Source organism: Aptenodytes patagonicus, chromosome 26 (assembly GCF_965638725.1).
Source record: "Aptenodytes patagonicus chromosome 26, bAptPat1.pri.cur, whole genome shotgun sequence".
NCBI classification, from domain to species: Eukaryota; Metazoa; Chordata; class Aves; order Sphenisciformes; family Spheniscidae; genus Aptenodytes; species Aptenodytes patagonicus.
In genome coordinates, this window is record NC_134974.1 from 2,506,424 (window position 1) to 2,530,042 (window position 23,619).

Below are 23,619 nucleotides of genomic sequence, written 5' to 3' on the forward strand. Positions count from 1 at the left end.
GGGATTGGGACGGGGATTAGGGCCGAGACTGGGATTAGGGCTGAGACTGGGACTGAGTCTGGGACTGGGATTAGGGCTGAGACTGGGATGGGGATTAGGGCTGAGACTGGGATGGGGATTAGGGCTGAGACTGGGATTGAGTCTGGGACTGGGATTAGGGCTGAGGCTGGGATGGGGATTAGGGCTGAGACTGGGATGGGATTAGGTCTGAGACTGGGATTAGGGCTGAGACTGGGACTGAGTCTGGGACTGGGATTAGGGTTGGGGCAGGGATTGGGACGGGGATTAGGGTTGAGACTGGGATTAGGGCTGAGACTGGGATCGAGTCTGGGACTGGGATTAGGGCTGAGACTGGGATTAGAGTTGGGGCAGGGATTGGGACGGGGATTAGGGTTGAGACTGGGACAGGGATTAGGGTTGAGACTGGGATTTACTCTAGGACTGGGATTAGGGCTGAGACTGGGACGGGGATTAGGGTTGAGACTGGGATCGAGTCTGGGACTGGGATTAGGGCTGAGACTGGGACTGAGGTTGGGGCGGGGATTGGGGGCGGGGATTCAGACTGGGCGTGGGATTTGGGCTGGAATTGGGACTGGGATTGGACCCGGTCTTGGGGTCAGGATTAGGCTGGGGGGGGGGGAGGGGGCACCAGTGAAGCGTTAATTAGGGCTGAGCGCGGGTCGCAGGTCTCACCCCCGGCCACCCCGTGACCAGAGCGTGGGGTCGGCGCCGCACCCCGGGGTCCTGCCAGGCACCCCGGGACAGGGCAACCCCGGACGTAGCGTCCCCCTTATCCCCCCTTCCGCTCCCCCCGGCCACCGGCAGGACCCCAAAACTCAGCCTTTGCCGAAAAATCACCGGAAAAAACCAGCCCGCGCCAGCCCCGGGGGCACTCGCAGGGGTGGCAAAGCTTCGCCGTGAAATCATCCTCCTCCTCAAAGCCATCTTTTTTCCTCTCGGCGGGGGGGGGGGGGGGAGTAAAGAAACCCGAGGGAGCCGGGGGGTTTCTGTGCTGTTTAAGCCGTTTCGGGGCTCGTTGCGAGGCTGTTTCGCAAGAGCCAAACGGGCGGCTCAGTTCGAAGCCCAAAGCGTTGCGGTTTCAAAGAGTTTTGCCCGGTTTGGTCCGAAACGAGGCAAGGACCAGCTCCGAATTACCACGCAGGCTGGGGAGGACCTGGCTCCCGCTGCATTTTGGGGATAAATCCTCCTCCACGCTCCCCGATTCACCCCGTGCCCTGCAAGACCCGCGAAGGGACCCCCGGGAGCCTTCGCCCGCCGGGCGCAGGGGGGTGCTGGAAATAGCGGGGGAGAATTTAATCCGCCGGATTCTTTCTCCCCGTTACCGGGAGCGTCTGAAAGGCGACGCCACCGCGTTCCTGCAGTTATTCATGAAGCCCCGGTGACGGCAGGCACCCGCAGCCGGGGACAGCGGGGCAGGGAGAGGGGCACAGCGTCCGTCCATCCGTCCGTCCGTCCACGGGGAGGTAAGGAGCTGCCCCCGTCGGCGCACACGGGACGGGGCTGAGACCCGGGGGGGGGACGGGGGACGGGGGACTTCCCGCAACCTCTGGGCGCCGCAGAGGTCCTCTTGATTTATCTGCCGCCCTGGGCGTAGCGAGGGCTGCGGTCGTTTGCTCCTGGAGCATACGTTAGCTTTATGAACACGTTAAAAAAATAAATCTCTCTCTCTATATATAGGCATACGCCTATACACACGCAGCTCGGTCCACGTGGCTCTCCTGGCGCCGCTCAACAAGCCTCCGCGTCTCCTCCGACCTTGTACGAATCTAATTATCCGTCCGCTGCCACAAACGTCTCCCTTCAGCAGCGAGAAAACCCTCCTTTACCACCCCTGTTTGCTTACCGGCGGTTTTCCCTCCCGTCCGGCTTCCAGCCCCAGGCGGCGGCGGCGGCCGTTCTGCTGGGGGTCAGCCGAGCCCCGGCGCGCCTCGTTGCACCTAACACAGCGGGGAGCGCGGGGTCCTGCGGGGGGGGGGGGGGGGGAACCAACCAAAAACAGCTTAAGGGGGCTATTTTAACCTGCATTTCCCTGGGAAATGAGGAGGCTGGGCAGGGAAGGGGAGCTGGAAGGGGTGGCGGGGTGAGACAATCAAGATCCCCGTGGCGAGGGTGCCTGGGACAAGGATGGGAAGACAGCGGGCGTCCCCCAAGCCGCAACCGACAGCCGCGACAAGGAGCAGAGGGGTCTCAAGGCCACGATTTCCCCGTTTTGGCTCCTTTTGACACACACCCCCCCCCCCCCCCCCGGTACCTCCCCTGCACCGCGACCCGCTCAGCCCCTGTGAATCCCGCCCGTCTCTGCCCCGCAGCGATGCCGCTGGCAGCCGGGCGCTCGGGGCCGCGCACCTGAGGGCCACCCGCGCGGAGAAGGCCACGGCGCCGCCGGCAGTCGACGCGGACAAGGGCTTCGCCAGGGCCTTCGTGGTGCTCGTGGGCCTCTTCCTCCCGGCCACGATGGTGCGGCGCGCCAAGCTCATGGTGGACCCTTACAGCGCCATCCCGACCTCCACCTGGGAAGAGGAGCAGATCAGCTGAGCCGGGGCCAGCTGGCCCCGGGGACCCCTGACCGCCCCGGGGACCCCTGACAGCCCCGGGGACCCCGGTCCCCCGGCACACCCCACAGCCCTCCCTCACCACGGGGCGCTCCAGGGCACCCCCAGGCCCTCCAACAACCCCCAGCATCGCAGGGACCCCGGCCCCCTCCGGGGCCACCCAGCGCCCCAGGGCCCTCCAGCACCGTGGAGGTCCCAGCACCCTCAGAGCCACCCGTCACCCCCCAAGGGCCCCCCCCGGCACACTCAGAGCCACCCGTCGCCCCCCAAGGCCCCCCAGGACCACCACCCGTCGCCCCCCAGGGTCCCCCATCACCTCAGAGCCACCCGTCACCCCCCAAGGCCCCCCAGGACCACCACCCGTCGCCCCCCCAGGGTCCCCCATCACCTCAGAGCCACCCGTCGCCCCCCAAGGCCCCCCAGGACCACCACCCGTCGCCCCCCCAGGGTCCCGCATCACCTCAGAGCCACCCGTCGCCCCCCAAGGCCCCCCCAGGACCACCACCCGTCGCCCCCCCAGGGTCCCGCATCACCTCAGAGCCACCCGTCGCCCCCCAAGGCCCCCCCAGGACCACCACCCGTCGCCCCCCCAGGGTCCCGCATCACCTCAGAGCCACCCGTCGCCCCCCAAGGCCCCCCCAGGACCACCACCCGTCGCCCCCCCAGGGTCCCGCATCACCTCAGAGCCACCCGTTGCCCCCCAAGGGCCCCCCCGGCACCCTCAGAGCCACCCGTCGCCCCACAGGGTCCCCCATCACCTCAGAGCCACCCGTCGCCCCCCAAGGCCCCCCCAGGACCACCACCCATCGCCCCACAGGGTCCCCCATCACCTCAGAGCCACCCGTCGCCCCCCAAGGCCCCCCAGGACCACCACCCGTCGCCCCCCCAGGGTCCCCCATCACCTCAGAGCCACCTGTTGCCCCCCAAGGCCCCCCAGGACCACCACCCGTCGCCCCCCCAGGGTCCTGCATCACCTCAGAGCCACCCGTCGCCCCCCAAGGGCCCCCCCAGCACCCTCAGAGCCACCCGTCGCCCCCCAAGGCCCCCCAGGACCCTCAGAGCCACCCATTGCCCACCAAGGGCCCCCCCGGCACCCTCAGAGCCACCCATCGCCCCCCAAGGGCCCCCCCGGCACCCTCAGAGCCACCCGTCGCCCCCCAGGGTCCCCCATCACCTCAGAGCCACCCGTCGCCCCCCAAGAGCCCCCCCAGGACCACCACCCGTCGCCCCCCCAGCGCCCCCCATCCCCTCACAGCCACCAGTACCCCCAGGGCCCACCATCCTCCCCGGGCCCCCCACCACCTCTGGGCCCCCAGCACCCCCCGGGCCTACCGGCCCCTTCGGGCCCCCCCCGGCCCTTCCCATCACCTTCCTATAGGTGGCAGCACCGCGCCTTTCCCGGGGCGCTGCCCCTTTAAGGGCCCCTGGCTCCTCCCCTCCGCGCATGCGCCTTGGCCAGTGCCCCCCCCGCGGAGGCCCGTCCCTCGCGCATGCGCAGTACCGCGCCTCTGCCGCCGTGCCGACCGGCGGGGGAGAATCGGGCTCCTCGGAGGCCGCTGTTAACGGAAGTGACGTCGCGCAGCTTCCGGTTCGGACCCCCCCCCCGCCCCCCCCATCACCCCTTTCTCCTCCTTCTCCCCGACGACCGGGGTCGCGGCGGGCCCCGGGGCCTCGGTGAGTGCGGTCTGCCCGGGGGGGGGCCGTGGGGCTGGGGGGCGGAGGCGTTGGGGGACTGTGTGGGGATACTCGGGGCAGGAGGGGGCCGTGAGGCGGGGGGAGTCGGGCAGGGAGGGGCGGGGGGCCGTGGGGTGGGGAGGTGTGGGGGGACTGGGGGGGGGGGCACTGGGGCGAGGAGGGGGCCGTGGGGCGGGGGGGGGGGGGGGGACACTGGGGCGAGGAGGGGGCCATGGGGCAGGGAGGTGCGGGGGGGCGACACTGGGGCGAGGAGGGGGCCGTGGGGCGGGGGGGGGACACTGGGGCGAGGAGGGGGCCATGGGGCAGGGAGGTGCGGGGGGACTGGGGGGGACACTGGGGTGAGGAGGGGGCCGTGGGGCGGGGAGGTGCGGGGGGACTGGGGGGGGGGACACTGGGGCGAGGAGGGGGCCGTGGGGCGGGGGGAATCGGGGTGAGGGCTTGGGGTGAGAGGGGGGCGTGAGGAGCTCCCCACGCGGGAGGGGCGGGGGTTTCTTTTGGGGTGCGGGGTGGGGGGGGGGGGCGTGGGCAGGGACTCGTATAGGCCGCGGGGCCGACGGAACCTTGCGGGTATAAGGGCGTAAGGGAGAGCGTAAGGGCGTTAGGAGTGGGGGAGCGGAGGCTGGGGGGTTGACGGGGGCTTGGGGTCGCAGGGGGGCTGTGGCGGCACGGGGCTGGGGTGCTGTGGGCGGAGGGACGGGGTTTGGGGTCGGGGGTGCGGTGGGGGCTGTTGGACAGAGGCCTAGGTGTGGGAGGGGAGGTGGGACGCGTTGGGAGACGGGGGCCGTTTGGGTGATGGGGGGGGGGTGCGTTTGGGAGGCGCGTGGTCAGTGGGGTGGGAGTGCAGCTGGGAGAGGCGGGGGGGGGGCGTGGGCCGCCTTTGTAGGGCTGGAGGGAAGCGTGCGGAGCCGTGGTTGGGGGTGGCCTGGGTGCAGCTGGGAGAGAAGTGGGGGCAGAGGGGGCTGGAGGGGGCTGGAGCCGGGCGACGGGAGAGAGGAGGAGGGCGGGGGGCTGGGTTGATGGAGGAGCGGGAGGCGAGGGGGGCTGGAGACGACGGTGTGCTTAGATACAGACAGGGGAGAGGTGAGAGCGGGGAGCACTGCGGGAAGGAGGAAGGTGTCTGCGAGTGCCGCTGACAGGGGCGGGGGGGGGGGGCACAGACCTGAAAATGATGGAGACTGGTGGGGTTATCGCCAGGCCCAGCTCAAAGGGAGACGCGGGGGCCGCAGGCCCGGGCAGAGGAAACCGCTGGGGCCATCCTTGGGGCTGGACGTTATAAAGTTCCTTGAACACGGCAGGCAGGGGAGGATAGGGGCTTCTTGGGGGCTGCTGCGTGGAGGCGGAGCTGCGGGACGGATTGGGAGAGGCATCTGCGTGGTTCTCCTCCCAGGCTGGGCAGAGGGTTGGGAACTGCCCCGCGGGTTTTGCGGAGGAGAGGGCTCTGAGGTGGCGAAGCGTAAGGCTCCGGCGGTCAGCGGGTTTGGAGAGTTTGTGCAGAGATGGGAGGAGGCGTCAGGAATCCCTGGTTATCCGGGGAGCCCCTGGCTCCACAGTTTTCTTGCACTTCGGCTGTTTTTGGCTCCCTGTGATGTTATCTTAACATATGTAACGTTTTCTTCCTGACTAGCTTTCAAAAAACGGAGCTTACGCTCACGCGAGCGCTGTGCCTCAGAGGATGTGCTGCAGTGGTAGGGTTTCATCGGCCTTTTCTCACCCCTTTGCGGTGTCAGGTGCAGCAGAAATGGATTCCCAGGAGATCAAAGAGCTGCAGCAAGAAGTGATGGAGGAGCTGGGAATCTCCACGGAGGAGCTCCAGGATATCATCGACAAAGAGCTGGAGAAGTTTGAGTGCGTGAAGCAGAGGAAGCAGCAACTGGAGGAGCTGGAGAAGTGCGTGAAACAGAAGGAAGAAGAGGTGGCTCGCGTTGACCGGCTCTTTGATGACGCTTCGAGGTGGGCGCGCTTGGAATCGCAGCCACGTGTCAGAGTTGGGCCTCGGAGCAGAGGAGGGGGAGACGGGGTGGCTGAGTCCGATGTCTTGAGCGCTGCCCGTTTCCCTTCGCTGTAGACTGACGCTGCGATTCTGCGTCGGTTCGCTCGCGTGTGGTTGTTGAGGGACAATTAAAACTACTCCCCCGTGGCTTTAAATCCTTCGTGTGAATCCTCTTCCCTCACCTCGTCATGGCTGTATTTAATTAGCAGCTCCCCAGCGGTCGGTTCCTATTTCTTTCCGCAGTATTGCGGGACGTACGGCGGGGCTCACCTTGTCTGTTACCGTCTCTTTTTCCCCAGAGCCATTGATAAATGCGAGATATTGGTGAAGGATCTGTACTCCAAGCTGGGCCTCCAGTATCGTGAGAGCAGTTCTGAGGACGAGGACTCGGCTGCCAAGGCCACGGAAGTGATTGAGATCCCAGATGAGGATGACGATGATGTCATGAGCATCGATTCGGGCTGGAAGCACAGTTCAGTATCTCGTTGCGCCGCGTGGTACCGAGGGGAGGGATGGAGATGTGAGCGTGTCCTGAAAGGAGGATGGGAACAAGGGGGATCAGAATAAGGATGTCGTGGAGCTGGCCGTAAGCCACGCGGGTCCGTAAGCAGGGGAGGGTCGGGTAGGCAACCCCGTTAGCTCACGTGGGGAACATCAACGCTGGCATGGTCTGCCGGGGCCCGTAACTATTCCGTGGCTCCTGGAGTCCCAAACTGGGACCTTTTCCCTTTTCCCACCTGCCTGATTGTTGTCCCCATCAGATGCCGCCCCTGCAGGGAAGCTGCCTGTGCAGCACGTCGCGCGTCTAGAAAGGGTGGCTTTCTTCAAGCCTTGCTTGAGTGGATTTCTTGACAGGGACAGAGGAGGCTTTTGAAGGGATGCTTCTCTCTGTTCCCTCTTCTTTCGGCGACTTAACTAGGATGGATTTTTTCCTCCCCCAAGATGTTTTAAACCACTTCTTTTCTCTTTAAACGCAGATGATAGTAGTCCCAGAATTGCGAAGGATCAGACTCTGGTGAGTTGTAGTCTACTTCTGAAGCGGGGTTTTGCTGGAACACGTAGGACAGCATTGTATTTGCTGCAAAAAAGAAAAGCTGCTTCATATTTTCTCTCTCTTTCCTTCCCTCCAGCTGCGGGAAGCCATGGCTGCAATGAGAAAGTCCGCCCAAGATGTTCAGAAATTCATGGATGCCGTGAACAAGAAGACAAACGCCCAGGATGCACAAAAAGGTCAGCGTGTGAGAGGTTCCTGGGGCCGACAGACGTGGGCTGGCACCCGTGTGTGCCCTCGCCCTGGTCCTCTCTGCTTCTTACACCTCTCGGTTTTTCGTTCTGAAAAAGGAAATAACTATTCTGTTTCCCCACTGGAGAGACCCATTAGGATATATTGATTCCAAATTCCTATTTTTCTTGAAGCCCTTTCCGAAAGCAAATACAAGTGGCGCGGTTTCCATAACATGAAAGCTTTTTAACGGTGCTTAAACCTCACTCGCTGAGGACTCCATCCAGTAAAACTGAGGCACTTAGGCCGACTGAGGTAAAGGAAGGCAAGAACGCCTCCTGTCTCGGGTCCAACAGACGTTCTTCCAACTGCGTACGTAAGAGAGGGAGTCCTTGGGCAATTTCTAACTTACCTTCTGCTGTTGTTCCTTGAGTAGATGCACAGACCCCTCAGGAAACCCCTGGCACTCTCCAGCCCGTTGGCCCTGCAGTGGCTGGGAGTGATCTCAGCAATGACGGCGATCTGAACGTTGGCATGAGGATCCTGGGCAAGAAGAGAACCAAAACGTGGCACAAAGGAACTCTAATTGCAATCCAGACGGTCGGTACGTCCTGTGCTTGCTGCTGCGAGTCGGTGCTCGTGGCTTTCACCAGGCTTTGGGTGGGTAACGCTGATCAGGCTTGGAGCAGGTCCCCTCCCGTGTCAGAGCACCTCGTGCCAACCTGGAGCGAGTTGTGAAAGCAACACATCTCCACGATGATATTTTACCTTACAAATTAATTTCTGAAGGGCTTTCGAGTAAGTTCTGAACTTGGATCAGAACGGTACATGGTGTTGGGCTTCTTGTAGGAATTCACTTGGCTTTTATTTATCTTGCCACGTTGAAATGTCTTTCAGGTGCTGGAAAGAAGTACAAAGTGAAATTTGATAACAAAGGGAAGAGTTTGCTTTCTGGCAATCACATCGCTTACGACTATCACCCCTCACCTGAGAAGCACTACGTTGGCAGCAGGGTCGTGGCAAAATACAAAGATGGGAACCAGGTTTGGCTGTATGCTGGCATCGTGGCTGAAACCCCAAACGTAAAGAATAAAGACAGGTATTAATTCTCCTCCACGGTCACGTACCTCTCTCTCTCTCTGTTTTGTTTTTGTTTGTTTGTTTTGTTTTTGGGGGAAAAAAAAAGAAAAGAAAAAAGGGTGTATTTGTATATTTGCTATCGTGGGAGCTAAATTCTTTTCTGCCCTTTCTGGGGACGTAGCTCTGAATGTTGTTCCTTCAGTCTTTCTTATCTCTGAAAGCTCTGGGTGGAGCTCCCATTCTATTAGTCATGTCCCTGAGTCAGAAATTATATCTGGTAATTCATTCAAATTATCACACAAATGTAAGTCTGCGCTGCTCAAGGCATAAAACATAACGTTAGGAAATAGAGCCCTAGAAGCGTTTAGCGCCAGCAGTGTTGTCAAAGCACTTAAGGAGAAGGAACAGCAGCTCTAAAGCAGCCTTTTCGGTCGCGTATAAATAAGAGGCAGGGCTGCTTCGATGTTGTGGTTTAGGCTTGTGGTCCTTCTGGGAAGATTCACAAAGGATATAGTCGCCCTGTTGGTTTCAGATGTGGATCTGCCGTAAATGCCTAATTGTGTCGAGTTCTACCTGATACGCGTTTGATAACCGAAAATGAACCGCGTTTATTGATCGTATTGCGAACTCCCTCCTCCTGGCTAGGCTGGCTGTAACGCTGATCTCTCGTCACGCAGCCTTCGTAGGGCTCCGTATCCTGAAGTTGTTATTCAGAGGCACGCAGCGCCAAGCGGGGGCCGTACCCAGCCTTGTGGGTATCCCCCTCCCAGCTCCCGCTCCCCCCGCAGGCGCTGGGGACTCTTTCATGCTCGTCTCCTGTCTGCAGGTGGAGCCCTGGACGTGTCCCCCAGCTCTCTCCCTGTGGTGCCGTTCGAGTCACGGCGTGCGGCCTCTACTGCTGCTGCTCTGTCCCAAAGGCTCCAAAAATATCTCTTCTTGCGGAGATTAGGAGCAATTAAACTGTCTTTTCTCTTCCTTTACCTCCCGTGGCCGAGGCACAGAGGGAATCCGGAGCTGAGGGAAGAGGGCCTGGCTGTCCTATGCTGCTGGGAAGCCTTTGGGCAGCCTCTCCTTTGGCTTTGGGAGAACAGGGATAGCTCAGGGCCGGGGGAGAGCTGTTCTGAAACAACCAAGGGAAGCGGCAGGACTGCAAAGCTTATCATCTCCTGGCAGAAATGATCGCTTCGTTCTGGCCTCGCCCACCGTATCTGATTTGAGGGCCTTTGGGACTGGCAGGAGAAACAGGAGGGGTGCTCCACTTTTCATTATGTGATGCGGAGCTGCGTTTTATTCAGCTGCGTTCCTAATTCCAAGTTCCAACGCTTGTTCTCTTCGCTGTTCTCCAGGTTCCTGATCTTCTTTGACGATGGCTACGCTTCCTATGTCATGGAGTGGGAGCTGTACCCAATCTGCAGGCCACGTGAGTGATCTCTGCCCCTCCTGCGTCCTAACGCTGAAATTGTACGGAGAGCCTTTGGGTATATGAAAGAGCCTGGGCTCAAAAGACAGGGGACAGGCTGCATCCCCTCCGGTGCTGTGCCTGTAGGCGCTTGCACGTGAAGCTGGAGGAAATAGTGGTTTATTACCGGCAGAGCGAGTCTGCTGTGACTCCTTGCGCTCTGGGTGCGTTAACACGGCTGGCTGCCCTACCACCAAAAATCCGTCCACTCGGGATTGCTGCTTGATTGTTCCTATGTAAAAATCCATCTGGGATCTCTTTAAAAAAGAATTAAAGATTCTCTTTGTAAGAGCCTTTCCTCCTCTTCCTTTTCTCCCGCCCGTCCCTTTCTGAACAGTGAAAAAGACCTGGGAAGACATAGAGGATGTTTCCTGTCGCGATTTCATCGAGGAGTACATCACGGCCTACCCCAACCGTCCCATGGTGCTGCTGAAGAACGGCCAGCTGATCAAAACGGAGTGGGAAGGGACCTGGTGGAAATCCAGAGTGGAAGAAGTGGATGGCAGTCTGGTCAAAATCCTCTTCCTGGTAGGGCAATTTCCCTTCTCCCATTAGAGGGGGAAGCTGGGCTTAAATTTGAGTCTGGGGGCTGATCAAGTCCAGTTTCCTTGCTAATGTCAGACAGGGTCCTGGAGCGAGCGGGTGTTTTGCTTAGGAGGTAGACCGCCAGCGTCTGCTGTGCGTTGACGGGACGGTGAGACTCATTTGCATGACAAAAGCTTCAAAAGCCTTTTAAAGCATTTCGCGTGTGAAACTTTTTGAAGTGGTAGATGAATAAGAAACAAAATCCATCATCTGCAGGTATTCTACCCTGGTCCCTTTCTCGGCGTAACCACCTAGCCGTGTCTTCTGTCCAAATACAAGTGCTGGTTTGAGAAGCGGGGGAGAAACTGAGCCGAAGCTGCGATATTCTGCTTGCTCAAATTCTGCAGATTGCAGAAAGGGAGCAGACGTACTGTCTGTGCCCGCTTGGCTCCCTTCCTGTCTGGATAGCTGCAGAGCCACTGGGGCTGGGGAGGATGATGTGCGCTTGCACGTTTAACCTCCCTGTCCTAGAGCCAGGTGGGGTTTGTGCTGAGGAGTTAGCTCGTCTCCCGAGGGAGTCTGGTTTCTCCAACAGTGCCTCGTTAGTCAGTTGTTGGGCTAAGAAGAGAACTGAATTTGAAGCTTGGGGTCTCGGTATCGGGCCTCTCTCGAGATCTGGTTTGTAGTCAGCGTTCCCCCGGACACGATGAATTACTGCCTTTGTCCTCTCTTGGCTGCATGGTCTTTCAGGAGCCTTCAGGTCAATGCTTTGCCTCCTTTCCATTCGATTCTCCTCACTGTAAAAGCATGCTGCTGTCTCCCAGGCCTGTGTTGTACCTCTGGAAGCTCTTGCTGTAGGTGCTGCGAGTGTTGCCTTCTCCTTGCTGCAGGATGACAAACGTTGTGAGTGGATTTACCGGGGTTCCACACGCCTCGAGCCCATGTTCAGCATGAAAACTTCCACAGCCTCCACCCAAGAAAAGAAGCAAAGCGGACAAGCAAGGACTCGTCCCAATGTCGGTATGTGGTATCTTTTTCTTTAATTGGTATCCTGAACGCGTTGTGGGTTGGCGGGGGCGGGTGGGCTGTTTTGGGTTTTGTTCGGTTTTGGTGGGGTTTTTTTTTTTTTTTTAGCAGAACTCCTGGAGATTTAAGATTTACAGTGGGCTTTTTCTCCTGCCATAAAGATGCCGCAAAACCAGACTGCAGATGTGTGAAGTGGCCAGAATCTGTTTGGGGTGACTGGCTGTGACTCAGAGCTCAGCCAACGACCTGGTGTTAATTGCAAATGCCTCTGTTTTGGTTGCCTTCGGGAGCTAAATCAATATTTTGTGGCTAGCGCAACAAACTTTGGTTGATGGTAGAGACTTTTCTTGTTGATGCTTTGCTTTTTCCCCTTCCCCACTAGGTGCTGTCAGGAGCAAAGGGCCTGTAGTGCAATACACGCAAGATTTAACGGGAGCTGGTACCCAGTACAAACCTTTAGAGCAAATGCAGGCAGCCTCGCTGGCTGCACGGTCCGTTTCTCCGCAGCCTGCTGAGATGGAGTAAGTACTTGAGTCAGTTCTCTGCTTCCACCACTACCTCCTTCGCGTTTCGTCTCCAGTGCTCAGCTCTTTCAGGCACCGCCCTTTCTGTGTAGAGGAATCCTCAGGTGCGGGTTTCCTCCATGACTAGGCTTGTTTCCTGGTTGCACAAAGCGGTTTTAGTCATGCTTCTGGGGGAAGCTGTAGATAAAGGCTGCTGGATGAGTAATTGGGGGCGGGAGAGCTGACGGCCCAGCACCCCCTGAGCCAAATGCCATGTTCTTACTCAGGGCTAAAGCTTCGCACTTGATGTATTTCCAAGTTAGAACGTTTGCTCCTTCTCTTCCGAAAATCTGAATTGCTCCCTCGTGTCACGATCCAGGCACTGGCCCCCGGCTGCCTTGTATTCCTCCACTCGGACTGACCTGCTCACAGACCTCAATGACTTACGAGGCACTGAGAACTTGGGATCAGTGGTTGGTCTCGGTGGTCACGGACCAGACCTGATAAAGCTCGGCCACGGCCAAGTCGCACACGTGCCTCCTGCTGCCAGGGGCCCAAGCGGGACGTTCTCGGAGGTGCAGGCTAGTGCCGAAGGAGGCCTGGATGAAGGAGGAACGCGGCCTTGTGATGAAGGGAGCGTGCCGGAGAACACCAGGGTACCTGAGCACGTGCTCTGGGACTTTAATAACTTTCTAGGGGAGAGAGATGCTGTCCCGGTTCATTTTTGTCACCACTGTGGATTTCCTATCCGAATTTATGGACGCCTGGCCCCCTGCCACCACGTCTTCTGCTGTGACTGTGCCTTGCTGCACGGGCAAAAGGGAGAAAGGAGATGTCCCAGCTGCAAGGAACCTGTGCAGCAAGTGAATCTTTATTCACCGGATGCTCTCTAGGTGTAGCAGCATCTAAGAAACCCCACCTGCCCCCAGCCTCCCGTCTCAGGAGGGGGTTCCTCTCCAAGCACCGGTGCAATGTGACCCATTCCGCCCCTGGATGTGGGGGCTAACTTGGAAATGCTCCTCCTGTGCCATTCCGACCAAGACTTGAGAATCGAAGCCATAATAGCCTTGTTCCTCGTCTCTTTCATAACCAAGGAGAGAGGCCGGTGCTGAAGGAGGTCTGCCCCAGCGTGAGAAACGCCGACGCTGGCTCCTCCACCGTCGGTCTAGGGCCCCGCCCGCGAACGGAGGAAGAGCTGGGCTGTTGCCCTAACACTGGGGCACCCTGAGCTGTCGAGGGTGTAGGAAGGACGTGCGATGGCACGGCATGAAGATGGTGAAGTTGGACTGCGGCGATCAGCCAGCCTGCCGTCTCGTTGGCCTCCGAATCTCTCCTTTTCCATTTAACAGGCCTTGCAGTGGTTACAAGGAACACTTCTTTGTTTTCCCTCTCCCCACAGAGGCTTTGACTTTAGGATCTTGTTTTCAGGTCTAATACAAGCAGACACTACAGACGTTTCCCTGCCCTGCCGTTAAATAGTGAACTGCTTAAAGACAACTGTTTTTTAACATTTGAAGGCAGCATTCTTACATCCATGTCCCCGCTGCCCGGAGGGATACTGTTGGGTTCAAAACACATTGGTTTTAGATTATTAAAACTGGGAGAATGGTTTCTTCACTCTGGTGTTTCGTTTACTCTGAGGAAGGCCTGGTTCTCCTCCCTCTCTAGTCTCACTTTCTTCTGTGGTGCCAGGGAGCTGCTGTCAGCCTTTTCTGACTGTTTAAAGCCCGTTGACGGAAGCTTTTTTTCTCTTGCTCTTGAATTTTGAAATGCGCGTTAACACCTTGCTTTTAAGGCAGATGTTTGCAGAAACGGTCACTCCCTCCTGCTCTCGCTGTCTCCTCCCTTTCTGCCCTGATAACGTAACTGTGTTCTTCCACTTGTGGGAAAACTAGTGGCTGGTTTGGGGTGTTTTTCTGTTTAATCGGTGCAAACGGATTGAAAATCTCCGCTGTTGTTTTCTCAGAGTGTGAGGGCTGGTGTCTTCCAGGTGCCTCCCACCTTCCCGATGTTGTCCGTCGGGCTGCAGAGGTGTTTGGGGGCCCCTCGCAGCCCTTTCATCAGCGATGTTGTTACATTCCCTTGTACAATTTTATCTCGTTACTTGGTACGGACAAAAGAGTCCTCTGTACTTCTTGTTCCTCCCACTGCTCAGTACTCTGGCACTGACGAGCCTCTGTAAACTCTTGTTTCTGCTATTGCAGGGGTTTCTTCATCTACTGGTTTGTCCAGCTTCCTGAAATGAAGGCCTTGGACATCCTCGTTACACTCCCTCTCACCCTCATGCCTCACTTCCAAATAAATAGCAGTATGTCAGAAGTCACTTTTAAATGTAGCTGAGCTCTGGCATTTGGTCGGGGTTGTTGCGGGATTGCTGTAGCACAAATAGTCAGAAACGGGCTGATTTTCACGCTCGTTAGGAAAAAATCCGCTCGGTTTCTCTTGGATGGGGCACTGTTGCTGACTTCCACGGCGGAGTGTTGTTTTGACTGCCCCTGTCTGTCTAAATCCTGCCAGTTGTGTGAGCGTGTGCGTCTTGCAAATCGCCTCCCTTCTTCCCTCGTGCAGATGCTCCGACAGTCAGCTGGCCCAGTCGAGAAAGCAAGTGGCCAAGAAAAGCACTTCCTTCCGTCCTGGCTCCGTGGGCTCTGGGCAGTCGTCGCCTTCTTCGCCCGTCCTAAGTGATACGCCTCCGGCGGGAAGGACCGGTGCGTCCCAGCAGCTTCGGTAAGCAAAGCTTGTTCGCGCTTACTACAAACGCAGCAATATCCCTGCGTCCCTGTGAGAGTTGGGGATGCTGGTACAGGTTCGGGGCTTGTTTGGTTTCGTGCAGGTTTATTTTGTTACGGGCTGACGCCATTATTTGCCGGCTTGTCCGGTCCTGAGCATTTGTCTTCCTCTTACCTTGTTCTCCCTCCCAGGCAACTGTTGGTTACGTTTTGTTGTTGGCTTGAGCTTGGAGGGTCCCTTATCAGTTCTGACCAGAACTTACCCAGCCTCTGACCCTGCTTGTTCTTAGAGGACTCGTTTCGACAAGCTTTCTGGGGCCAGGGGGGAGCTGCTATTAATATAAATCTGCAGGTGGCTTTTCCACGGTGGTGGCTTTGTGGCAATCAATCCACTGCACAGAAGCCGTTGATCCCAGTTCTGAGACCACAGCCAGCTTGTGCTTGTTTCTGCTTCCCTAGTTCTGATTTGGGTTTTGGGTTTTTTTGTGTGTGTTCTCTGCTGCTGGTAACACTCCCTTTGGGGCCTGCCCAGCCTTGCTCCCGGGGGACGCTGGGGCTTGTGTCTAATCGGACTAAGCGGCAAAGCCAACGGGGTGTCCCAGCGCGTAACTAGCAGCTGCTTTGATAGGAATTAAGTGCCTAAAATCCCTTTGCAGTTTGAGGAGAAAGCACCGCTCTTCCTTAAGCCGCGGTTGCCCAGTGTATCCCTTTTCCCCTAACAGGCTCTCCAGCGGCCAGGCAGGCAGTGGCACAGCACAGGCCTTCCATGGCATGATGGACCGTGTGCCCAACGAGCCCTCTTACCGGGCCCCGCTGGAGAAACTCTTCTACCTGCCGCACGTCTGCAGCTACACCTGCCTGTCCCGCGTCCGTCCCATCTGCAGCGACCAGTACCGCAGCAAGAACCCCCTGCTCATCCCGCTGCTCTACGACTTCCGACGGATGACAGCCCGCCGACGGGTCAACCGCAAGATGGGCTTCCACGTCCTCTACAAGACGCCGTGTGGGCTGTGCCTGCGAACCATGCAGGAGATCGAACGCTACCTTTTTGAGACAGACTGCGACTTCCTTTTCCTGGAGATGTTCTGCCTGGACCCGTATGTGCTGGTAGATCGCAAGTTCCAGCCCTACAAGCCCTACTACTACATCGCAGACATTACCAAGGGCAGGGAGGACGTGCCGCTGTCCTGTGTCAACGAGATCGATAACACCCCGCCTCCGCAGGTGGCCTACAGCAAAGAACGCATCCCCGGCAAAGGGGTTTACATCAACACCAGCTGGGAGTTCCTCGTGGGCTGCGACTGCAAAGACGGCTGCAGAGACAAGTAGGTGACTCCTCGTGCGTCGCTGGGCCTGGAGGGTGGGGGACGGCACCTGCCTGCCCTGATAACAGCCCAAGGTGGAACCTGCTCTGGACTTTAAGCCCACGCGGCTCTGGTCGGTTGCAGGTTTGACTCCCAAGTCAAGCCCCGTGTGCCCACCTCTGCACGTACGCGTGCAGGAGGATGCGATTTCTTTTCCTTTCCGCAAAACCGGTGTGTAAAACTAACTTCTGGGGCGTGGGTGGGTTTTTCTGTGCGTCTCTCTAGATCGAAATGTGCCTGTCACCAGCTGACAGTCCAAGCCACTGGCTGCACCCCGGGTGGGCAGATCAACCCCAATTCAGGATACCAGCACAAAAGGCTGGAAGAATGCCTCCCGACAGGGTGAGTAGAGCTGCGTCTTCTCCTGCCCTCACAAATACCAGCCCCAGAAACAAGGCCTCCGATGCTATCAGAGGGGCAGTATTTCCCGGAGCTAAGTGCACCTGCTGAAAACCTGCCTCTGTTCTCGATTCGTCTGCTAATGTGTGGCCCGGGATCTCTGGGCGTTACCGTAGTACCTGGCAACTAGACTCTCCCTGCTCTGCTGAGCTTTAAGCCGCTGCCGCAAGTCCCTTTGCATCATTATTGGTACAACACCAAGTCTTGGGATATTGCTTTATCAGGGAAGGTGTCTCTGTTCTCCTTTCTTCCAGAGTTTACGAGTGTAACAAGAGGTGCAAGTGCAACATTAACATGTGCACCAATCGCTTGGTCCAGCACGGGCTCCAAGTCCGACTGCAGTTATTCAAGACGCAGAACAAAGGCTGGGGCATTCGCTGCCTTGATGATATTGCTAAAGGCTCTTTCGTCTGCATCTACGCAGGTAGGATCTCACCCTGCTGAACAAGCAGGTAAAGCCTCTTAGTTTTGAAACAGGTGCTGTGAATGAAAAGCCTTTGTTGAGCCAGCGCTCTTCCCAGCGGTCACATGTATTCAGACATGAGCCTGCTTTGTTTTGGTTAAGGAGGAGGGGAATAAGTATTTGAAAAGATCTGGTTGCGTCAGGCTTGTGTCAGGCCCGAGATCTAGGCTTTGTTTATCGCAAAATGCAAAAGCCAGCAGAACGGCTGCGAAGCTCTTCCTGTGCTTGTTAAGGGCGCAGGAAAGCGAAAACGTAGGTGATGAACCTGCAGCGCTTCGATTTCCTGATCGATGCCCCTCCCTTGCCCAACTCCGAAACAAGATGCTGCAGAAACCAGCGTGGCCGCGGCGCCGGTGTCAAGAGAAGTGCTCGGGTCCCCAGAGCCGTTTCTGCGCGCGGAGGGTGAATCAACACATACCTGCTTCCTGTTTACATGGAACCAGTCGCCGGGACAGCGGCACAAACCAGTAAAATGCAGAAGTTGCGCAGCACGGTTGCGTGAACTCTGAAACGAAACTAACCACGGGCATTGCCTGAGCTCTGGTTTCTTGCCCTTAATATTGCCTCTGTGCTACGCCCTCACCTCCAGCCCTCCAGAGCAAGAGACAGTCACCCTGTTGGAACTGCTGTTCGGAGGTTTCCATGTTGGAAGCCTGGATGTTAGCAAGGGCCCACGTTAGATCAGCCGTGTGCTTCGGATTTTCGTTACCTCGAGTATCGGGGTCATATGTTGTCCTTTCCCAGCCTGGCTTTGGAATAAGGTGGTGTCAGTCCTGTTTGCTCCTCAGTCAGCCTTTGGGAGGGCAGGATAAAATTTATGGGGTAGGAATATCATCCCTGGAAAACTCATGCTTAGTTTTCTATTTCCCACCCCCAGGGAAAATCCTCACGGATGACTTTGCCGACAAAGAGGGGTTAGAGATGGGTGACGAATATTTTGCAAACCTGGATCACATTGAGAGCGTGGAGAACTTCAAGGAGGGCTACGAGAGCGACGCAAAATGCTCTTCTGACAGCAGCGGGGTGGACCTCAAGGACGAAGAGGAGGAAAACACAGGCACTGAGGAGCAGGAGGAGTCCAACGAGGACAGCTCTGATGACAACTTCTGCAAGGACGAGGACTTCAGCACCAGCTCGGTATGGCGCAGCTATGCCACGCGACGGCAGACCCGGGGCCAGAAGGAGAACGGGCTGTCGGAGACAGCCTCCAAGGACTCGGGGCTCACCCGGCAAATCAGCCACGATGAGATGGCGGTGGCTGCCTCCTGTAAGCTGCCGGTGTCGGAGGAGACCTCCAAGAACAAAGTGGCCTCGTGGCTGAGCTCCAACAGCATGTCTGACGGCTTCCAGGACAACGACAGCGCCTCCTCCTTCAAGATGAGCGAAGGCGGCGAAGCCAAGGCCAGCAAAACGGAGCTCCCTGGTGAGCGAGAGAAAGCCTCCGCTTCCGCCCTGGGCGACGTGGACGGAGAGTCGAAGGCATCGAAGAAAGACGTAAGGGAGGGCTGAGGGACCGGGAGATGAGTTTTGCCCCCTGCCTTGGGAGCATGGGTGAGGAAACTGAGAGGCAGAGACGTGCCTCAGCTGTGCTCTTGCTCGAATGGCTTCCCTACCCCTGCAACGCGACTAGGTGGGCTGCGGTGCCGCTTGGTGTCCGTCCCCTTGCCCCGCTTACTTGGCCCACTGTGGTGGGGTAGGGAGGCGCCTTTCTCCTTCCTGGGGGAAGCCGTGGCACAAGAGGCTACGAAGTCGTCGCTCAGCGTGAGACGACCTGAACGTCCCTCCTGCCCTGGGCGCTACCCGCTTGTGCGGCTCTGAGGGAGGGAGCCACCTCCTGCACGGGTACCTGAGGTGGTGTGGAGAGCGTTCAGCCAGGGCTGGGGACGACAGGGAGACGGAGGTGGTCTCTGTCCACCCCCCCTGCTCTGGAGAGGGGCCTCGGAGACCCGCTGTCTGGGCTGTGGAGGGTGGGAGACCTGTGGTCGTAACTTGGCCCTTCTGGAGCACCCCCTGGACCGGGTGTCACACCGAGCGGTGGGGACAGCCGGCTTCTCACACCCGGGCTGGTGTTCGGGGAGCGTTTCCGCGGAAGGGCTGAGGAGTGCTCCGAAAAGGAGAGGTTTTAATCTTCTGTACTTCTCTCTGCAGGAACCCGAAGATCCAACCAAAATTCCTGGGTAAGGCTCCTTAAATTGTATTTTCCTGCTTTTTATTTCCAAATATCGCTCTGAATGAATTGCTGCAACTCTAGGGCTGCCCCTTAACGCTATTAGTGCCACTGCCAGAGTGAGCTGAGAGGCTGGGAGGGTTTGGGCTGTGCCCCAACGTGCACTGGCAAATTAATCGCTTGGAGATGGCAGTCTTGTCCAGCTCTCAGCTTTCCTCAGCTGCTCCGTCTCTGCCTGGCCCGCGGACAATCTCCCTGGAGGTGCAAGTGTGACCCGCTCCTGTCCTCACCCCACAGGCTGAGCGATTTGGGGAGGATGTATGGCTACAACCCGAGCCCTCCCAAGCTGGAAGGGATCCGGAGGCCGACGAGCAAGACCGCCCTGCTGCAGAGCAGACGGCATTCTCTCGCCCCGCAGCCCACCACAGACGTAAGCGGCGATCCTTCGGGCTTCAGACATGGGCTGGAAGGGGCGGACCTGGCTCTGCCTCACAGCTCCAAACTGGTTTGGTGAAGGCCTTGGGCCTTACTTTGGGTCGTTTCTGCGCCACTTTCACTCCCAGTTGAGCACCAGAGCAGGGCTTGTGGTTCGTAGTTGTGGTTTCCTGGAGGGGGGTTGATTTTCTTCAGACAGTGGGGATCTTCCGCGGGTCTGAAAGCCCAAAAGAAGAAGAAAAAAAAAAAAAAAAGAAGAGGACAGCGTGGTGTTTGGGCCATGTGTTGTAATGGGATGTAGCACTTGGTTCGCATACGCAGCACACCAGGGACGCATTGCTCGGCAGAGCCGGGTCTAGGAAGCCATCCTGGGGGGACGGTCTTTGGTTTTTGGGGTCTTCTCCCTTCCTTGCAAAAAACCCGGAGCGCCTAATGGTGCAGGCTCGTGAGTCCCTGGCAGTCTGGGTGCTGCAGGACTCGCCAGCCCCCTCAGACGCCGCTGCTGTTTCAAACATTGGCCTGTGAGATGGGGTTTCTGTCCCGTGGCGGCTCCGATCGCGGTGTCCGCCTGTGTGATCCACTTAAAAAGGGTTTATTAGAGCACAGGGGTCCCTCTGCTAAAAGAGAGCAAAATACTACGGGGGGGGAAAAAAGGGAGCCCTGAACGTCGCTTGGAAAGCGATGGGGCGATGCTCTCCCCTGACCCGAGCTGCACTCAGGAGCTGTTAACGCCTCTCTGCAGGACGTGCTGACCCTGTCGAGCAGCACGGACAGCGAGGGGGAGAACGGGCAGGCGGTGGCGGGGCAGGCCCAGGGCACCACCAACGACAGCGACGACATCCAGACCATTTCCTCGGGCTCTGAGGAGGAAGAAGGGGACGACAAGAAAAACCCCTCGTCCGGGTCAGGTGAGGACAGCTGCCGGGGGAGGAACAAGGGCTGAGTGCGGAAAGTACAGAGGTACAGCAAGAAGTTTTGGCCAGAAACCACCAGGAAGGGCCGATGAGGACATAGCAGCTGCGAGCATGGTGCGTCCTGCTCCAGACACCTCTGAGCTGTGTCCAGCGACCGAGGTCTGAAGCTTCCCCGTGCGTTGATTCGAGTCATAACTGCAAAACCCAGTGCTCAAGTACTGGATATTTGTGGATATCTCAGAAAAAGCAACTGTGGGACTTACTGTGGTGGATCTCCAGGCTCCGCTGGGTCGAGCAGGGAGCTGGGAGATTCCCAGGAGCCATCCCAGGGTGGGATTTTAGATCCGAGCTGCATCCCTAAGGGGTTTATTACCCCTGTGTGAAAGAGGAAAGCGTCTTGGGCCAGCAGCACTACTGGGGTTCCTCTTCTGGAAGACGGAGAGGGAACGCGGCGGTGTTTGCTCTTCTCTTGCGGCAGGTCCTGTTAAGAGGCAGGTGGCGGTGAAATCCACCCGAGGCTTTGCCCTGAAATCAACTCACGGGATCGCCATCAAGTCAACCAACATGGCGGCGGCCGACAAGGGCGAGAGCGCGCCCGTCCGCAGAACCACCCGCCAGTTCTACGACGGAGAGGAGTCCTGTTATATCATCGACGCCAAGCTGGAAGGGAACCTGGGCCGGTACCTCAATGTGAGTCGCTGCCCTCGGCAGGGGACGAAAGGGGAATGTCCCTTGGCAGCCGAGAAGGGAAAGGGACGTATTTGGGGTGACCTGTCCTTTCAGTGGACCTGCGTCTCCCCAAGACTAGATAAATACAGTAAAAAAAAAAAAGTGGGAAAAGAGCAGGACTAGGAGGATGATCCAGCCCCCCCCCCCCCCCCCCCCCCGAGTGAAACAGGGCAGCTGCTCCGGCCCCCTGACGCGTGGTGAGCAGGATGGCTAAGTCAGTCCTTCCAGCGACCGTTACCTTTGCGAGGGTGGATCTTATGACTCACCCCTGGTTGTGCAGGCAGGGGAGGGAACGTGTCCTGTTTCGGCAGCCTTACGCTGGATGCAGCGGACAAATCGGGAATGCTGCTTGTTTATAAAGGCTCGTGTTTACTGCTGGCTGCTTTGTATTCCCTCCCGACGCAGGAACTTGCTCACTCTGTTTGTCTCCGCTCCCCGTACAGCATAGCTGCAGTCCTAACCTCTTCGTGCAGAACGTCTTTGTGGACACGCACGACCTCCGCTTCCCCTGGGTCGCCTTCTTCGCGAGCAAGTGAGTCACGGCGCGCTTGGGGAAGGGCTGCCGGTTCACGGGACGTGGTTGGACCCAGCTCCTTGGCTGCCGGGGCTGCGCGACCAGGCCGGGCTGGGTGTTTCCTACTCCTGGTTACTGCTGTCCCCGGTTTCGCACCAGCCTGAGCGGGGAGAAGCTTGGGGATGAGTTGGGTGAGGAACTCTCTTCTGTGCTGGAGATTCTGGTGCGATTTGCATCAGTTTTTGACCTTTCCGAAGGGGAGAGTTAAGCACGGGGCCGCCGGCTGCCCAGCTTGAGTCACAGACCTTGCAGGCGGCGCTGGGCGGTGGTGAATCGCTGCCACGTGCCTCTTGGGCACCGCGAGTGCGGCGTCTCCTCTGCGAAGCCCCACGGGAGTGATTCATTGGGGAATTTTGTCCCTTTGCTCGCTGTGGAGCCAAAGGCAGCTGCGTGGGCTGCTTCACCCTCACCCCAGGGGAAGCTGGGCTGCACCGCCCTGTCCGGAGAGGTCATACGTAAGCGTTGCTCTCTGCTAGCAGGAGGTCCAGCTTATCCTCCTTTTTGGAATGGCCTCTTCTCCCAGCCCGTGCTGCTTTTCTTTTACTCCCCAGGAGGATACGAGCCGGCACAGAGCTGACATGGGATTACAACTACGAGGTGGGCAGCGTGGAAGGCAAAGAGCTGCTGTGCTGCTGCGGGGCTATCGAGTGCCGAGGGCGGCTGCTGTGAGCCCACCCGTGCTCCCACCGGATCCCTCTTAACCACAGGCCTGGTGCTGACTTTCCCTTTGTGAGGGTAAAGTTTCTTCTCAAGAGGTGGCTGTTTAGTAGTAACCGTTACGAAGCCGAGCACCGTGGCTTCGAGTTCTCCCGTTCACTTGAAAATTACAGCGGCAGATGGACACGGACCAGAAACGTAACCTGGCACCCGTGTGACGGCTGCGGGGGGGGGGCGATGCCCGAACCTGTTGCCGTGAGCTTTGCTTCTACCACGTCCCAGGGGCTACAGTCGCCCCGTTGAGAGGATGGTCCCTCCCTCGGCGCCGCAGGAAAGGCCCTTAGCCACGCCGTTACCTGCCTGAGCGCTTGACAAGCGGCTGTTCCTGCTCTCTTCCAGCTCTCCACCAAATTTAAGACAGAAATTCCTGGGCAGCTACAGCTCACGCTGGTGGTGCTGCCGCTTTTCCAGCGGGAAACACTTCACCGAGACTCCAGGGAAGTGCTTGACGGTTGGGACTGAGCCGTCGATGTCCCTGCAGCCTTGGGACGGGACTGGGAGGGAGCGAGGATGGTGGAGATAAGCCTGGTAAGAGTGGACCAATCTGGATTTATAGCGGTGACGTGAATTTAAGTGGGGGGGGGGGGAAGCATCTGTCTTCAACTGTGATATGTTGTAAAGAATCTTTTCATTGTTAAAAAGCAATAAAGTATGTTTTTCTATTAAAAAAAAAATTGCCCTGAACTTTAGACACAGGAAAAAAAAACCCACCAAACCCCAAACCCTGAAAGAGCAGGATTTAAACCGCTTCCTTCATCCTTGTTTCCACGGGGCTCGCCAGGGGCGGACTGGTCCGGACAGGCCGAGATGTTGCACGGGGAAGGCAACAAGCTCCCACAGGCATTTTCACCTTTCCTTCCTTCTAGCAGAACAAACACTCGTTAAACCCCCACTTGGTAAAGCTAAAGGGAAGCTGTTTGAACTGCTCTTGCCAGGCAGCAGATTTGATGCCGGTTGCCTTCCCCTTCCCCCCCCCCCCCGGATCTGACCGTAGGCTCAAAATACGGAGTTTGGCTTAAAATACTGCACTGAAGTTGCGGCTGAGCTGGCCTTGA

The 23,619-nt window shown here is 58.1% G+C and overlaps 1 protein-coding gene across 4 annotated transcripts; it reads left to right on the plus strand.

The window, feature by feature from the left end:
• Window positions 1–4,204: 4,204 nt before the first annotated feature.
• SETDB1 (SET domain bifurcated histone lysine methyltransferase 1) lies at window positions 4,205–23,238 on the plus strand. 4 transcript variants are annotated; one of them, XR_012997128.1, is made up of 23 exons: window positions 4,205–4,247; window positions 5,996–6,218; window positions 6,558–6,730; window positions 7,236–7,273; window positions 7,389–7,488; window positions 7,917–8,084; window positions 8,378–8,579; window positions 9,907–9,980; window positions 10,357–10,547; window positions 11,435–11,564; window positions 11,953–12,091; window positions 14,642–14,800; window positions 15,525–16,127; window positions 16,392–16,508; window positions 16,820–16,989; window positions 17,906–18,522; window positions 19,177–19,205; window positions 19,493–19,625; window positions 20,373–20,538; window positions 21,023–21,234; window positions 21,717–21,805; window positions 22,399–22,582; window positions 22,904–23,238. XR_012997128.1 is itself a non-coding variant. In XM_076359793.1 (22 exons), the coding sequence occupies exons 2-22, from the start codon at window positions 6,007–6,009 to the stop codon at window positions 22,514–22,516; spliced, it is 3,840 nt and encodes a 1,279-aa protein (XP_076215908.1). In that variant the 5' UTR covers window positions 4,205–4,247; window positions 5,996–6,006; the 3' UTR covers window positions 22,517–23,238. The 4 variants fall into 4 exon arrangements, 3 of the variants coding, with proteins under 3 accessions (XP_076215908.1, XP_076215909.1, XP_076215910.1); XM_076359793.1 differs by having other exon boundaries at window positions 22,399–23,238; XM_076359794.1 differs by lacking the exons at window positions 19,493–19,625; window positions 20,373–20,538; window positions 21,023–21,234; ... (1 more) ...; window positions 22,399–22,582; window positions 22,904–23,238 and having other exon boundaries at window positions 17,906–18,579; window positions 19,177–19,206.
• The last annotated feature ends 381 nt before the right edge of the window (window positions 23,239–23,619 follow it).

Excerpts from the sequence above, each read along its gene's own strand:
- SETDB1 (XM_076359793.1), top strand. The coding sequence starts at position 6,007 with ATGGATTCCCAGGAGATCAAAGAGCTGCAGCAAGAAGTGATGGAGGAG. Across the intron at positions 11,565-11,952 it reads AAGGACTCGTCCCAATGTCG|GTGCTGTCAGGAGCAAAGGG; the intron begins GTATGTGGTATC and ends CTTCCCCACTAG. Across the intron at positions 21,806-22,398 it reads GTCGCCTTCTTCGCGAGCAA|GAGGATACGAGCCGGCACAG; the intron begins GTGAGTCACGGC and ends TTTACTCCCCAG.